We start from the raw sequence: 15943 nt of genomic DNA on the forward strand, positions 1-15943 counted from the left end.
TACGTCAGTCCCTATACCGCTGAAGGACTGCTGCAGTATAGGGCAGCGGTCAGCAGTGGTGCACGTCAACCCTATCTATTGTGGACCGATAGCGGTCCTTACAGAACAGCAGACTGTACCGCACTCAAGCCTATGTACCGTAGCACCCTATACCAAGTTACCAGTCCTTATAAGAACTTTTGTGGAACAAGCAGGTTGTGTGTTAGTGATTAGCAGACTGTACGTCAGTCCCTATACCGCTGAAGGACTGCTGCAGTATAGGTGAGCGGTCAGCAGTGGTGCACGTCAACCCTATCTATTGTGGACCGATAGCGGTCCTTACAGAACAGCAGACTGTACCGCACTCAAGCCTATGTACCGTAGCACCCTATACCAAGTTACCAGTCCTTATAAGAACTTTTGTGGACCAAGCAGGTTGTGTATTAGTGTTTAGCAGACTGTACGTCAGTCCCTATACCGCTGAAGGACTGCTGCAGTATAGGGCAGCGGTCAGCAGTGGTGCACGTCAACCCTATCTATTGTGGACCGATAGCGGTCCTTACAGAACAGCAGACTGTACCGCACTCAAGCCTATGTACCGTAGCACCCTATACCAAGTTACCAGTCCTTATAAGAACTTTTGTGGACCAAGCAGGTTGTGTATTAGTGTTTAGCAGACTGTACGTCAGTCCCTATACCGCTGAAGGACTGCTGCAGTATAGGGCAGCGGTCAGCAGTGGTGCACGTCAACCCTATCTATTGTGGACCGATAGCGGTCCTTACAGAACAGCAGACTGTACCGCACTCAAGCCTATGTACCGTAGCACCCTATACCAAGTTACCAGTCCTTATAAGAACTTTTGTGGACCAAGCAGGTTGTGTATTAGTGTTTAGCAGACTGTACGTCAGTCCCTATACCGCTGAAGGACTGCTGCAGTATAGGGCAGCGGTCAGCAGTGGTGCACGTCAACCCTATCTATTGTGGACCGATAGCGGTCCTTACAGAACAGCAGACTGTACCGCACTCAAGCCTATGTACCGTAGCACCCTATACCAAGTTACCAGTCCTTATAAGAACTTTTGTGGAACAAGCAGGTTGTGTGTTAGTGATTAGCAGACTGTACGTCAGTCCCTATACCGCTGAAGGACTGCTGCAGTATAGGTGAGCGGTCAGCAGTGGTGCACGTCAACCCTATCTATTGTGGACCGATAGCGGTCCTTACAGAACAGCAGACTGTACCGCACTCAAGCCTATGTACCGTAGCACCCTATACCAAGTTACCAGTCCTTATAAGAACTTTTGTGGACCAAGCAGGTTGTGTATTAGTGTTTAGCAGACTGTACGTCAGTCCCTATACCGCTGAAGGACTGCTGCAGTATAGGGCAGCGGTCAGCAGTGGTGCACGTCAACCCTATCTATTGTGGACCGATAGCGGTCCTTACAGAACAGCAGACTGTACCGCACTCAAGCCTATGTACCGTAGCACCCTATACCAAGTTACCAGTCCTTATAAGAACTTTTGTGGACCAAGCAGGTTGTGTGTTAGTGTTTAGCAGACTGTACGTCAGTCCCTATACCGCTGAAGGACTGCTGCAGTATAGGGCAGCGGTCAGCAGTGGTGCACGTCAACCCTATCTATTGTGGACCGATAGCGGTCCTTACAGAACAGCAGACTGTACCGCACTCAAGCCTATGTACCGTAGCACCCTATACCAAGTTACCAGTCCTTATAAGAACTTTTGTGGAACAAGCAGGTTGTGTGTTAGTGATTAGCAGACTGTACGTCAGTCCCTATACCGCTGAAGGACTGCTGCAGTATAGGTGAGCGGTCAGCAGTGGTGCACGTCAACCCTATCTATTGTGGACCGATAGCGGTCCTTACAGAACAGCAGACTGTACCGCACTCAAGCCTATGTACCGTAGCACCCTATACCAAGTTACCAGTCCTTATAAGAACTTTTGTGGACCAAGCAGGTTGTGTATTAGTGTTTAGCAGACTGTACGTCAGTCCCTATACCGCTGAAGGACTGCTGCAGTATAGGGCAGCGGTCAGCAGTGGTGCACGTCAACCCTATCTATTGTGGACCGATAGCGGTCCTTACAGAACAGCAGACTGTACCGCACTCAAGCCTATGTACCGTAGCACCCTATACCAAGTTACCAGTCCTTATAAGAACTTTTGTGGACCAAGCAGGTTGTGTATTAGTGTTTAGCAGACTGTACGTCAGTCCCTATACCGCTGAAGGACTGCTGCAGTATAGGGCAGCGGTCAGCAGTGGTGCACGTCAACCCTATCTATTGTGGACCGATAGCGGTCCTTACAGAACAGCAGACTGTACCGCACTCAAGCCTATGTACCGTAGCACCCTATACCAAGTTACCAGTCCTTATAAGAACTTTTGTGGAACAAGCAGGTTGTGTGTTAGTGATTAGCAGACTGTACGTCAGTCCCTATACCGCTGAAGGACTGCTGCAGTATAGGGCAGCGGTCAGCAGTGGTGCACGTCAACCCTATCTATTGTGGACCGATAGCGGTCCTTACAGAACAGCAGACTGTACCGCACTCAAGCCTATGTACCGTAGCACCCTATACCAAGTTACCAGTCCTTATAAGAACTTTTGTGGAACAAGTGAGTTGTGAATGTTTAGCAGACTGCAGCAGAAGGGCAGCAGTCAAGTATAATATCCTTTCTATATTTGGAAGAAAGAATATTATACATGTACAAGCCTATTACTGTACCACTGATACCAGTCCTGAAAAGAACCTTTGTGGAACTAATAATAACAGCAAGTCTTTAAAATTACCCTCACTGCCTGACAACACTGCTTCCTTCCTGTCCCTATACAAATTGGCAAAAAAAGAGAACGATTAGTGGTTACTGGAACAGCTCTTTTGTGGACCTTGATAGTAACAGCTAATGATGATGATGATGATGATGATGATGAAAGACTAATCTGGCTGTCCCTGTAGCATACACCGTCCTTTCCCTTTCTCTAAACTAACAAAAGACACTCAGGCTGCTGCAAGAATCAGCAGCACAGCAAACCTATCAACACCTAACACCTATACCAGTCCTGAAAAGAACTTTTGTGTACCAAATAGCTAGTGGTTTATCTCTCCCTACTCCACACAGGAACCTGTCCCTATCTTAACAGAAGAAAGAATGTAAAATGGCCACCGGATCGGGTGTATTTATAGGTTAGGGGGAATGTACAAGTGTCCATGTGCTGTCATGTCTCAATTGGCTGTCCTGTATCACATGATAAACGTGTCACCAAAGGTTAAAGTTCTTGTATACATTAAACACGTAAGTCCGCCGCGGCGAACGACGGAAAAAGGCGTTCGAACGTGCGGACCGCGAATGTCGGAAATTCGCCGCGAAACGACCGCCGGGCGAACCGTTCGGCCATCACTAGTCCTGAGATATACAAAGTCCTGCCAGCTTAATGACCTGACATTTCTCTACTGCAATTAGGCAATACAGCATGGTCACCACCCCACCCCAGACTGTGGTTGAACTGTGATTGAGCAAAAGAAATTTGCAATACAATGAGATGGTTATATCAAATATAGCATAAATGAGAAATCCCAACAGGACACAAAAATAGAATGTTACATACAGTAATTCCCTAATGCAATTCCCTAATTCCCTAATGCAGTATAATGTACTGACTGAGGTCCTTAAGTCTTTGATGAAGAAAGCTTGTAGTGCATGGTGGACTAAAACCTAGAAACCCAAACTTGTTAGTGGAGGACACAAGACAGTTCAAATGGCAGAGAGTGGATGTCTATGTAAATAAGTATACGATATACTAGTGAGAAGATGTGATCATTGTAACCATCCTCACCAAAACCACGCCCGGCGGCCTGATGGGTAATAAAGGTTAATTATACATAAAAGGAGAAGAGCTAGAGCAAAAGCTGGAAAATAGAGGGAAAAGGAGAAGAGCCAAGAGGAGAGGGGAAAGAAGGGAAGGAGTCCAATGGAGTATGCAATGGGGGATCACTGGTTAAAATACATTTTCAATGAGAGAAATACAGTGCCTTGAAAAAGTATTCATACACCTTAAAATTCTCCACATTTTGTCATGTTACAACCAAAAACAGAAATGGATTTTATTGGGATGTTATGTGATAGAGCAACAAAAAGTGGCACATAATTATGAAGTGGAGGGAAAATGATAAATGTTTTTTAATTTTCTTTATAAATAAAATATGTGAAAAGTGTGGGGTACATTTGTATTCAGCCACCCCCGGGCCAATACTTTGTAGAACCCCCTTTCACTGCAATTACAGCTGCATGTATTTTTTTGGGATGTCTCTACCAGCTTTGCACATCTAGAGAGGGACATTTCTGCCCATTCTTCTGCTTTGCAAAATAGCTCAAGCTCTGTCAGATTGGATGGAGAGCGTCTGTGATCAGCAATTTTCAAGTCTTGCCACAGATTCTCAATTGGATTTATGTGTGGACTTTGACCAGGCCATTCTAACACATGAATATGCTTTGGATCAAAACCATTCCATTGTAGCTCTGGCTGTATGTTTAGGGTCATTTTCTGGTGAACCTCCACATCAGTCTCAAGTCTTTTGCAGACTCTAATGCCGTGTACACATGGTCAGACTTTCCGGCAGAAAAAGTCAGACTGAATATTTTCATCGGATATTCCGATCGTATGTGGGCCTCATCGGACTTTCTTTTTTGAAAATTCTGACAGACCTAGAAATAGAACATGTTTTAAATCTTTCTGACGGAATCAATCCCTATCGGGAAAACTTGTCTGTATGCTGTTTTCCGACAGACCCAAAGCGACGCATGGGCAGTTATTGGCTACTGGCTATTGATGTACCTTTTTCTAGTCCCGTCATACATCACCGCATTCGAGATGATTGTACTTTGATGTGATCGTGTGTAGGCAAGACCGTTTCAGTGGAACTCCGTTGGAACTCCATCGGAAAAACCGCCAGAGTTTATTCTGATGGAAAAACTGGTTGTGTGTACGCGGCATTACATGCGTTCTGGTAAGATTGCCCTGTATTTGGCTCCATCAATCTTCCAATCAACTCTGACCAGCTTCCCTGTTCCTGCTGAAGAAATGCATCCCCACAACATGATGCTGTCACCACCATGTTTCACAATGGGGGTGGTGTGTTCAGGGCAAAGTGCAGTGTTATTTTTGCGCCACACATAGCGTTTTTCTTTTAGGCCAAATAGTAAAATTTTGGTCTCATCTGACCAGAGCACCTTCTTCCACATGTTTGCTGTATCCCCCACGTGGCTTCTCACAAACAGTAAATTGGACTTCTTATGGCTTTCTTTCAACAGTGGCTTTCTTCTTGCCACTCTTCCATAAAGGCCAGATTTGTGGAGAGCACAACTAATAGTTGTCCTGTGGACAGATTCTACCACCTGAGCTGTGGATCTCTGCAACTCCTCCAGAGTTACCATGGGCCTCTTCTCTGAATAATGCTCTCCTTGCCGGCCGGTCAGTTTAGGTGGTCTTGGTAGGTTTGCAGTTGTGTCATACTCTTTCCATTTTCAGGTGATGGATTGAACAGTGCTTCGTGAGATGTTCAAAGGTTGGAATATTTTTTATGACCTAACCCTGCTTTATACTTCTCCACAACTTTATCCCTGACCTGTCTGGTGTGCTTCTTGGCCTTCACGATTCTGTTTGTTGACTAAGGTCCTCTAACAAACCTGTGAGGGCTTCACAGAACAGCAGTATTTATATTGAGATTAAATTACACTCAGATGGACTCTATTTACTAATTAGGTGACTTCTGAAGGTAATTGGTTCCACTAGGTTTTAATTAGGGGTATCGGAGTAAAACAGGGCTGAATACAAATGCATGCCAAACTTTTCACCTATTTATTTGTGAAAAACTTTGAAAACCATTTATAATTTTCCTTCCACTTCACAATTATGTGCCACTTTGTGTTGGTCTATCACATAAAATCCCAATGAAATATATTTATGTTTTCGGTTGTAACATGACAACATGTGGACAATTTCAAAATTTGAAGAACAAGCTTTATGGACATGGATTTATACAGATTTTAAAAGCAATTAAAACATTTTCTTATAGGGTGCACAGTTTGTCCTGATGGCTGGTTGTGTCACAGAGAGAACTGTTATTACTTTTCATCTGATGGAGAATACAGAACATGGAAGGAGAGTCGGGAAGTGTGTGAAGAGATGGGAGCCGATCTACTGGTCATAGAGGACCGGGAACAGCAGGTATGATATAACATGGCAATAAATGTGAGATAGATGATTCCAGCAAATGCGTGCTTATTATACAGCAGTGACCGGAACAGACGAGATCAGGCATGTACTGGCCATTGGGACTACAGGGAGTTTCCTGGTGGGCCGATGGCTCAGTGGGCCGGTTTCAGTGACAAAGTAATGGCTGCACGGCTTGCCCTCAACTTCACGCAGTGATGTGAGAAAGGTGAGAAAAATACAGAGGAGAATAAGTGAAATAATAAAAGAGGTTAGTGAGGACGCCTTATGTTATGCTACTTATGTTTTTTTTGCACAATTACGCATAGTTCTATATACTGTTTTTGTGCTTGTTTGCAAAATTAAAGTGGGCTGGTCTGAATGAAGTCCAGGGCCAAATTTTTGTCCCAGTCCAGCCCTGGATGAGATCACGCATGTATAGATTTTAGGGTCTCACCGATACCGGTATCCGTGCCGAAACTAAGCATTTTCGCGAGTATTTGTACTCGTGCAAATACTCCAATACCTGAAACCAGTTGTGAACAAGCACGAGTTACTGGCGTGAAACCGGTCTACCAATGTTCCTGTAATGTCCTGTTTATGTTATTTGGCACTTTGACAATAAAGTATCTGTTCTACAGAAGTTCTTCCTTACATGGTGTGCGACCAATTTTCCATTTTCTTCAATTACTATTAACGGCGGGGAGCCGGGGCCAGCACCCATGAGGAATTCTTTATCTACAGTCTGAGTGGTGTTACACTCTTTCTGGACCTAAAACCAATACTTTCAGGCTCGGTTCTTTCAGCCGGAAATGATCATTTGCTAAGGAGTGGGGCCACTGCGTCCTTAACCACTTCAGCCCCTGGAAGAATTTACCCCCTTAATGACCAGGCCATTTTTTGCAATACGGCACTGCTTTACTTTAGCTGACAATTCAATTGAGCGGTCATGCGACGCTGTACCCAGATGACTCATTCAGCTGTCAGTGGAGTTCCTCTGTTGACAGATGAAGTGTAAGGAAGAAACAACATTGCTTAGCCACTGAAACAGAAAGATAAAAAGAAAAATTGTTTCTTTTTGTATACTTCTGTTTATCCATATAAGGATCAAAGGAATGATCTACAGATTAATTTACCTCTCTCACCCTTCCTTCATCTTCCTTCTTGTCTTTTGTTCTGATTTTTATCTCACTGTATATGGTCTTCAACTTTTTTTTTTTTTGAGAAACGTTTATCCTTTATTATTGCTTGTCATGGCCAACTAGAGCTCATTTGTTACATTGATTTTGCTGTTCTGTCAAGTTATGCCGCGTACACAAGATCGCACATTACGACAACAAAATCCATGGGAAATCTTGGATACACATGGTCGCACAAAGTTGTTGGAATTTCCAAACATCAAGAACGCGATGACGTACAACATGTACGACGGCACTAGAAAGAGGAAGTTCAATACCAAGTGCGCCACCCCTTGGGTTCCTTCCGCTAATCTCGTGTTAGTAGAAGTTTGGTGACAGATGATTCGCACTTTTCAGCCTCCTGCTTTTACGATCATTACTGCTCTTCAGTTTGTGCTTGTGGGTTTGTATTTCTATTACGTATTTGATTTTCAGTGCGTTCTTGTCTGCTCGTATCTGATTTTCAGCTCCGGCCTATGTTTTTTTAGTGCTTTCTGTTAGTTTGTTCTGACCAGCTGGCCGTTTTGAAGCCATTTTGACCCTCACCCCGGACCAGAGGTTTTAAAACTACCATCTGGCCAGAGCCAGAAGAGTGGTGGAGAACACTTTTGAGACAATGGCCAGCCGGTTCCACCTATTCCTTATGCCAATCAACATGGTGGAATATAAACCTAACCAGATAATCCTTGCATGCTGCATTCTCCAGAACTATTTAATTAGAAATTCAATTAACTATGTGGCCTCAGTTAGGCCTGAGGCCGGACTTCAACAAAAAACCCTGACGGCGCTTGAAGCTGGCAGTCCTGGCTTGCCCCCTCAAAGCGCCCACGAAGTAAGACAGAAGTATGTTGAGTACTTTGCGGGATATGCCAGTAACTGTTTAAGAAACATTTTATCAACAATTTTTGAACTTAAACTGAAAGAAGATTTCCTTTGATTTCCTTTGTTAATCCTTTGATTTATAGCTGTCTCCTAGGTTCTCCAATGGGCCTTTTTTTTTTTGACATTTTCTTCAATAGTGCAAATGTAATTTATTTGATACATGAGATCTCTTCTTCAGCTATTATTATGTTGTGAGTCTGCTACACACACACCTTGTATTTGTTGTTAATGTATGTAATGCATTACTGACAAAAATATTAATCATTTTCAGCACCATGAATGAATTTTGTGGTGTCCTGAAAATAGCATGATTATGGCAAGTTAGAAAGCACTGTGGGAGTTATTTACTAAAGGAAATTCCACTTTGCACTCCAAGTGCACTTAAACGTGCACATGAAACTGCACTTGAAGTGCAAAGTGGATTTGCCTTTAGTAACTAACCCCCATTATCACTGTAAACACCAACTTACTACAAAAATTGCTATTGATCATTGAAAGAAGAAGCCACACATTGTTGAGTAGAAAACATTTTACTCAAAGCACATTCACATGTGCGTTAGAAAAGGGTTTTGGAACAAACCAACATCTTTGGTGTATATTTTTTTTCACATTGTAAATATCCTTTTGTATATCCTCAGGAACTTACAAAGTTCAACTTTGACAAAGTGAAGGCAATATCAGACATGAGTATGTCCAAACTGTGTTGATATTGCCTTTATCAGATGGGGTGATGTCACCCCTGTAAAAGCCACATTTTGAAGATGCACACAAATTGGGATTCAAACTGGGAATTTCCCTCCTGATCTCATGGCTAATGTCAACATGTGCTAGCTCCAATCATGGGGGATCAATGGACGTGTTTTGGGGGCGCAACCCCTTCCTCTCACCTAATTGAGTTGGGAGAAAGCGGTTGCACCTACAAAACGCGTACATTGATATCCCGTGATGGCAGATAGCACATGTTGGCCCACTGTGTGCATCTTCAAAATTTGGCTTTTAAAAATACTTTAAAATTTTTATTTTTCATTTTATTTCCTTTCTAAAGCTGGAATATTTACCTTTTTTGTTAAAGTATCACACATGTAGGCACCACTATAGTGTCCACTGGAGAACCTGTGCGGGACACCCTAAAAAGTTTGATTCTGGTGTCCCACATTAGTGCTCCTGCGTCCAGATGTGTAAACAGCTGCTGAGTGTCTTCTCCTTACACTGAATCAAGTTTGCATTTCATTCTAGTTACAAACCCATTTAGACAACAAACTTATTTTAACACAAATAGGCATGAACAAATATAGTTAACCTGTATCTGCCTAAAACATCTTATAAGTTGGCAAACAAACTATGTTTCCTATGACCGATTACTGTGCCCATGAAATGAAAGTTGCCATTTTAAAATGTGCAACAGTAAAGAAAAGCACATGGAGCAGCACGACCGTTAAGAAGAAGAATAGGAACACACGACAAAATACCTACTTTTTTGCAGCACTCTCTTGATTCTTCTGTACTGATCACGCTCCCTCAGTTTGAGGTCTGACCATCGTTTCCTCATTTGATCCTTGGGTCGTCGTATCCCAAAATTCCTATGCAGACTCTTCCCAACTTTAGGCATGATCTTGGTCTTTCTCACATTTGGGTTTGGGTACGGTCCATAGTTCCCATCATAGTCGGCCTTCTTAAAGATGTCCACCGTATCCACCATCTCTATAAAAGGACATAATTGAGGCCTTCAATTTAGATCGAGAGGTTCGGGTCTCCGGCCTTTTGTCTTTGCACCTGTTGTCTCTGCGACATGTGCACTCCCACTGTGCTGAAAGACAAGGGGCAGGGAATAGACTAGAAAGAACGCCAGGGGCGGCCGGAGTTTAACGCATGCGCACTGTATATAAAGCATAAAACACGCGCATCTTATGTACGATCTGTGAGCGGAAGAGACAATTGTTATAATGAAGGTACAATTTTAAGTTGGTGCATCAGTGGCCTATCCTGAGGCCTATATCGGGTCACAATTAGGAGAGTTTCGTCTGGCATTAGGGTTTGCCTTGTTTTGTGTCTTGCAGAGAAAATGGATCTATTCAAAGATGAGGACTTTATCCCCATATTCATTGATATGTACAGGGTGCTGTCCTTTCTGTGACAGATAAACCACCCCTTTTATAACAATAAACCAAAGAGGAAGGCAGCACTGGATCAATTGCTGGAATTTGTGAAACTGGTGATCCCCATGGCATGAGGAGCACTTAAAATAGAGAGCGCATGTAGGTCCAGGATTCCCAGAGATCAGGAGCAGCAGATGACATTTATGTACCCAGGCTGTGGTACTATGACAGACTGCATTTTCTGCCAGGCCAGACTGAACCCAGGCCAGAACTCTCCAATCTTCCTTCAAGGCTTCCTTCCACTCCAGCTGAGGCTTCCAATGACCAACCTGGGCATTCCAGGCAGCAACATGTGGAGGAGCCCAGCTTAAGTCAGGTATAGCATTCTTCAAAATATTTATGTTTGTCCAATTAATGATGTTAAATATATGTTAGTTTTTAAAACTAATTTCTGATTTCACTAATTGTTTTACATATCAATAGACAGTAGTGGCCACAAATGATTGGGACAAAAATGAAAAATGCTGGGGTCAGAATGATAGTCTTTATTATTTATTAACATTCAATTTCCAACAGTCATGAGCTAAAAATTGTGTGTGATTGATGAACCAAAAACTAAAACTATGTCCCTTTTTCATACACAGGAAAGCCTAAGCCAGGAGGAGGCCGTGGAAAGCCAGGCAGCCTGAGCCAGGAGGTGGCGGGAGTAAGTGGCAGCCAGGAGGTGGCGGGGGTAAGTGGCAGCCAGGAGGTGGCAGGGGTAAGTGGCAGACAGGAGGTGGCCGGGCCCAGTAGCCTGCCCGAATCACAGGTCCCTCCCCTCGGCCTTCCACAAAAAAGTGCCAGGAAGAGGAGTAACCTGAAGGAGGCAGCAATTGGCCTATTTCTGATGGCTACTGCAGCCCTCAGAAACCCCCCGGTGTTCAAGAGGACTATGCCTACATGACAGCCTGCAACATGCTCTAAATGGAGGAGGGCCAACACCTCTTCTGTGAGGAAGTGATCTTGCAAGCCCTAAATAAGGGGTTGAGGGTTGAACTCACAAGCCAAATCCACGTTTGTATGTTCCATTATGGTCCTCCCCCTCCACCTCCTGCCACACCTCCAACACCAGAGCCACAGCCTGGAAGGAAGCGTGTAAGGAAGACAAGAGTGATGGCCTGGGTTCAGTCTGGTCTGGCAAAAGATGCAGGCTGTTGTATGACCACAGTCTGGGGACATATATGTCATCTGCTGCCGTTCTGGATCTCTTGGAGTCCTGATTGTGCTCACTATTATATGGACTCCTCAGGCCACCAATTTTGACTGTAAAATAATTGATGTGTGCCCTGGGGTACAAAGGCTTCGCAAATTTCATCAGTTTTTTTCCAACGTTGCCTTCCTCTGTATTTTGTTAGGACCCATAATAAATGGCTATTTCTTTTTCACAAATACTTGCCTATGTTTTTTACTTCAAAAACGCCAGTTTGTTTTTGAGTAGGCAGGTACATTTCAAAAATAAAAGGTCAAATTAACAAGGGACACCAACCAACCTCCTTGAGGTAAAAAAAAAAATACAAAATAATAATGGTGTTGAGGTAACTTGACACACAAAACAAGAAATAATGTTATGAAGAGAACTAGAAAAAAAAATGCATATCTTGATAAAAAAAAAAAAATGATTATGGAGACCTGACAAAAGAAAAAGATTATTCATGAGATCACGAGAAATTCTAAAGAAATCAGTTTGTGAGAACTCTGTGTAAATATGAGCAACAAAACACTTAATTCTTCTAGCATTATAAAGAACAAGAGAATGCGCTGCACTAAAAGATTTCAAAATTTTCATCGTGATGAATGTGCTATCTCCATTACGAACGCTAGGTCTACCATGTTTATTCTAAACATGCATGTCACTTTGTGCGTCGGAATTGTGTACTAGACATGTGCATTCCTTTTTGTCCGAATGCATTTTCGTCCGAATTTCAGGTATTTTCGTTTTCGTTTTGACAAACGATAACAAAGTGCAGAATCCGAAAAACGAAAGATCCGACATAAATAAATGCTTTATTTTCATTTTCGTTTTTACAACAGTTCGATATAGAATAGGAGATTCGACGTGACTCTGACAATAACAATCTGTGTCTATTGAACCTGTGGTCGAATGTGCCTAACCTTACCTCTGACACTGTGAGACTTAGACCATTCATTCAACATGAACGACAGAGATCGACAAAGCAATGAAAAACACACACGTTTATAATAATATTCGACCGAGCATCGAAACTGAATTTCTGACAACAAGCTTAGATCGTACATTTGCCGTTGGAAAGTCCGACCGTGTGTACGCGGCATAAGTCTCACTGCTCAGACCATATGTTTTCCTAAATTCTCTGTATGTTTCTACGCTACGTCTCAAGCGTATCTCGTGTGGCCAAAACATCAGCCGCTTGGGCACCACATGCTTGACCAGACAAATGTCGACCTGCCATGCAGTTCATTGGCAAGCGCACCTAAAAGACCCACATCAAAAGAACAAAGCAGACCTCTCCTTGCTCCTCAACAGCTGAGCTCTCCAACCCCACTATGCCTTCAGGCCTCTCTAAAACCTGAACTGAGAGGAATGAAGGTGTAGAATTAGGTGTGTCACAGCCAAGTACTTGCGGGTAATCTGCTATCGGTACACCGAAATCCGATTGTACCAGGCAAATTTCTCTGCCCCAGCTGCTGCACCGTCGAAAGAAGTTCACTCCCAGCCATCCACATGCCCAGTGGTTGAATGCTAGCTTGGCTAAATTGCTAGCACTTCAACTGCTGCCTTTTCAGTTGGTAGACTCTGCCCCCTTCCGTGAGTTTGTGGAATGTGCGGTTCCTCAGTGGCAGGTTCCCAAATGACACTTTTTCGCACGGAAGGCGATTCGGCTCTCTACCGACATGTGGAAGGCAATGTCCATGCCTTGCTGGACAGGGCGGTCAGCGGTAAGGTGCATATTACCAATGACTCATAGTCCAGCAGACATGGACCGGGATGTAACCTATCTTTCACGGCGCATTGGGTGACTCTTCTGGCAGCTGGGAAGGATGCAGGACAAGGTGCAGTAGTGTTGCAGGTTGTTCCTTCACCACGCTTTCAAAATGCTACTACTGGTGATTCTGACACACACCTCTCCTCCACCCCCGCCTCTTCTTCTTCCTCCATGGCCTCTTCCTGTCCTTTGTTCTTGGAACCAGCGGTGCTCCGTAGGCATTCAAGGGGCTATGCAAGTACGCAGGCAAAAAGATGCCATGCCGTGCTAGCGCTGGTGTGCTTGGGGGACAGGAGCTACACTGGGGCAGAGATTTTGTCAGCTCTGCAGGGGCAGGCTGAGAGGTGGTTGACACCACCCAGCTTAAGCCAGGAATGGTGGTTTGCGACAATGGCACCAACCTCCTCTTCGCCCTCCGACAGGGACAACTGGACAACTGACCCATGTGCCCTGTGTGGCTCGTGTCCTTAACTTAGTGGTGCAACAGTTCTTGGGCAGGTATCCGGGCTTACAGGATGTCCTGAGGCAGGCCAGGAAAGTCTGTGTGCATTTCTGCCAGTCATATAATGCCAGTGCTCGGCTGGCTGACCTACAAAAGGAATTTAACTTGTCCAAGAACCGCCTAATCTTTGACATGCCCACCAGGTGGAACTCAATGTTGGCCATGCTGCAGCAGCTGCACATGCAACAGAAGGCCATCAATGAGTACCTGTGTGACTACTGCACCAGGACATGGTCAGGGGAGCTTGTTTTTTTCCCCATGCCAGTGGGCCATGATCAGGGATGCATGCACTGTCCTGTCACCATTTGAAGAGGCCACGAGGATGGTGAACAGTGACAGTGCATGCATCAGGGACACTGTCCCTCTTATCCACCTTTTGGAGCACACGCTGTGTGGAATAATGGACAGGGCACTTGAGGCAGAACATAGGCAGGAAGAGGAGGACTTCCTTACCTCTCAAGGCCCCCTTTATCCAGTGTTCCTGCTGGCCCGCCAATCACACAGGAAGAGGAGGAGGAGGAGGATTGTGTCAGCATGGAGGTGGAGTCTGGCACTCAGCATCAGTATCAGTCTTTTAGGAATCATTTACAGTCCTAAGAAACCCGTGGACTTGTACGTGGCTGGGAGGAGGTGGCTGTGGATCATGTCGTCTTTAGTGACTCAGAGGACTCCAGACCGAATGCCTCAGCTAACCTACGCTGCATGGCTTCCCTAATCATGCAAAGCCTGCGGAAGGATCCTGGTATTTGTCGGATCAAGGAGAGGGATTATTACTGGCTGGCAACCCTCCTTGATCTATGTTACACGGGTAAGGTTGCGGACCTTATCTTGCCATCGCAGAGGGAGCAGAGGATCAAACATCTTTGGGAGGCCTTGCAGAAAGGTCTGTGCAACGCGTTCCCAGAGACTGGGAGGTTACAAATTCCTGGTCCTGGACAACGTGTTGCTGAGGCTTCGGTCACTCACAGAAGGAGCGGTGGAGAAGGTGTCCGTCTGACCGATGCATTCAAACAATTTTTTAGTCCGCAGCCCCAAGGTATGATCGGTTCCAGCAACCACTGCCAGCGTCTAATTTACATGGTGCAGGAAGACCTAGGGGCAAGATCAGACTTGGACATCTTTTCCACTGAAAATCCTCTGGGTTACTGGGTCTTGAGGATGGATCACTGGCCAGAGCTTGCATAGTATGCAATTGAGCTACTGGCCTGTTCTGCATCCAGTATTCTTTTGGAACGCACATTCAGTGCTGCTGGAGGTTTTGTAACCGATCACAGGGTGCACCTGTCCATCTGTTGATCGACTGACCTTCATAAAAATGAATCAGTCTTGGATCACCACCAGCTACCAAGCACCTGATGCTGATGTAATTGAATAATTGTTTTTGAAATGTCAGATCCCTACAAGATCTGCCTATGCTGATGCTGAGTGACTATCCTGTTATGTTGAGTGACTATCCTCTTCCTCCTCAATGATCATGCTGATAGCTTGGAAGAACATTTTTGATTCTAGGCACCTCCACCAGTGGCTAAGGCCCAATTTTTCAGCCCCTGTTTAACAGGGCCGTGTAATTACAATTTTTGATGCAATATTTTGCAGGAGGGTTCGTTGCTGCGCTCAACTACAAAGTGTCGTGGCACCAGCACCAGTGCCTATGGCCCAAATTTTCACCCACTGTTTAACAGGGGCATGTAATTACAATTTTTGATGCAATACTTTGCAACAGGGCTCATTCCTGTGCTCCAACTAGAGTTTCTGTGAGGTGCTGCAATGTTGCGGCACCAGTGCCTAAGGCCCAATTTTTCATTCCCTGTTCAACAGGTGCTTGTAATTACAATTCTTGATATAATATTTCACAGCAGGGCCGTTCCAGCACCCACCAAGAGTAGCTGTGAGGACTTATAGTGTTATGGCACCAGCACCACCACCCAAAGCCCAATTTTTCTACCACTGTTCAACAATGGCATGTAATTACAATTCTTGATATAATAGTTCACAGCAGGGCGTTCCACCAACACCTTAGCCCAAATTTCTGCAGAGCATATAGGGCAGGCCCCTACTTTCAAACATAAGGAGAC

General features: G+C 44.6%; 1 protein-coding gene across 1 annotated transcript in view; it reads left to right on the top strand.

Annotated features, from left to right (window-relative positions):
- The window catches only part of LOC143930934 (killer cell lectin-like receptor subfamily B member 1B allele B), a 38053-nt gene that overhangs the window by 17367 nt on the left and 4743 nt on the right, over positions 1-15943 (top strand). The window contains exon 2 of the mRNA XM_077455624.1: positions 6069-6220. Within this exon, the coding sequence (XP_077311750.1) occupies positions 6069-6220 (152 nt within the window). The remainder of the gene's footprint in view (positions 1-6068; positions 6221-15943) is intronic.

The sequence above is a fragment of the Lithobates pipiens genome, unplaced genomic scaffold (genome assembly GCF_037356315.1).
Source record: "Lithobates pipiens isolate NorthernLeopardFrog02 unplaced genomic scaffold, aLitPip1_a1.2 Scaffold_25, whole genome shotgun sequence".
NCBI lineage: Eukaryota > Metazoa > Chordata > Amphibia > Anura > Ranidae > Lithobates > Lithobates pipiens.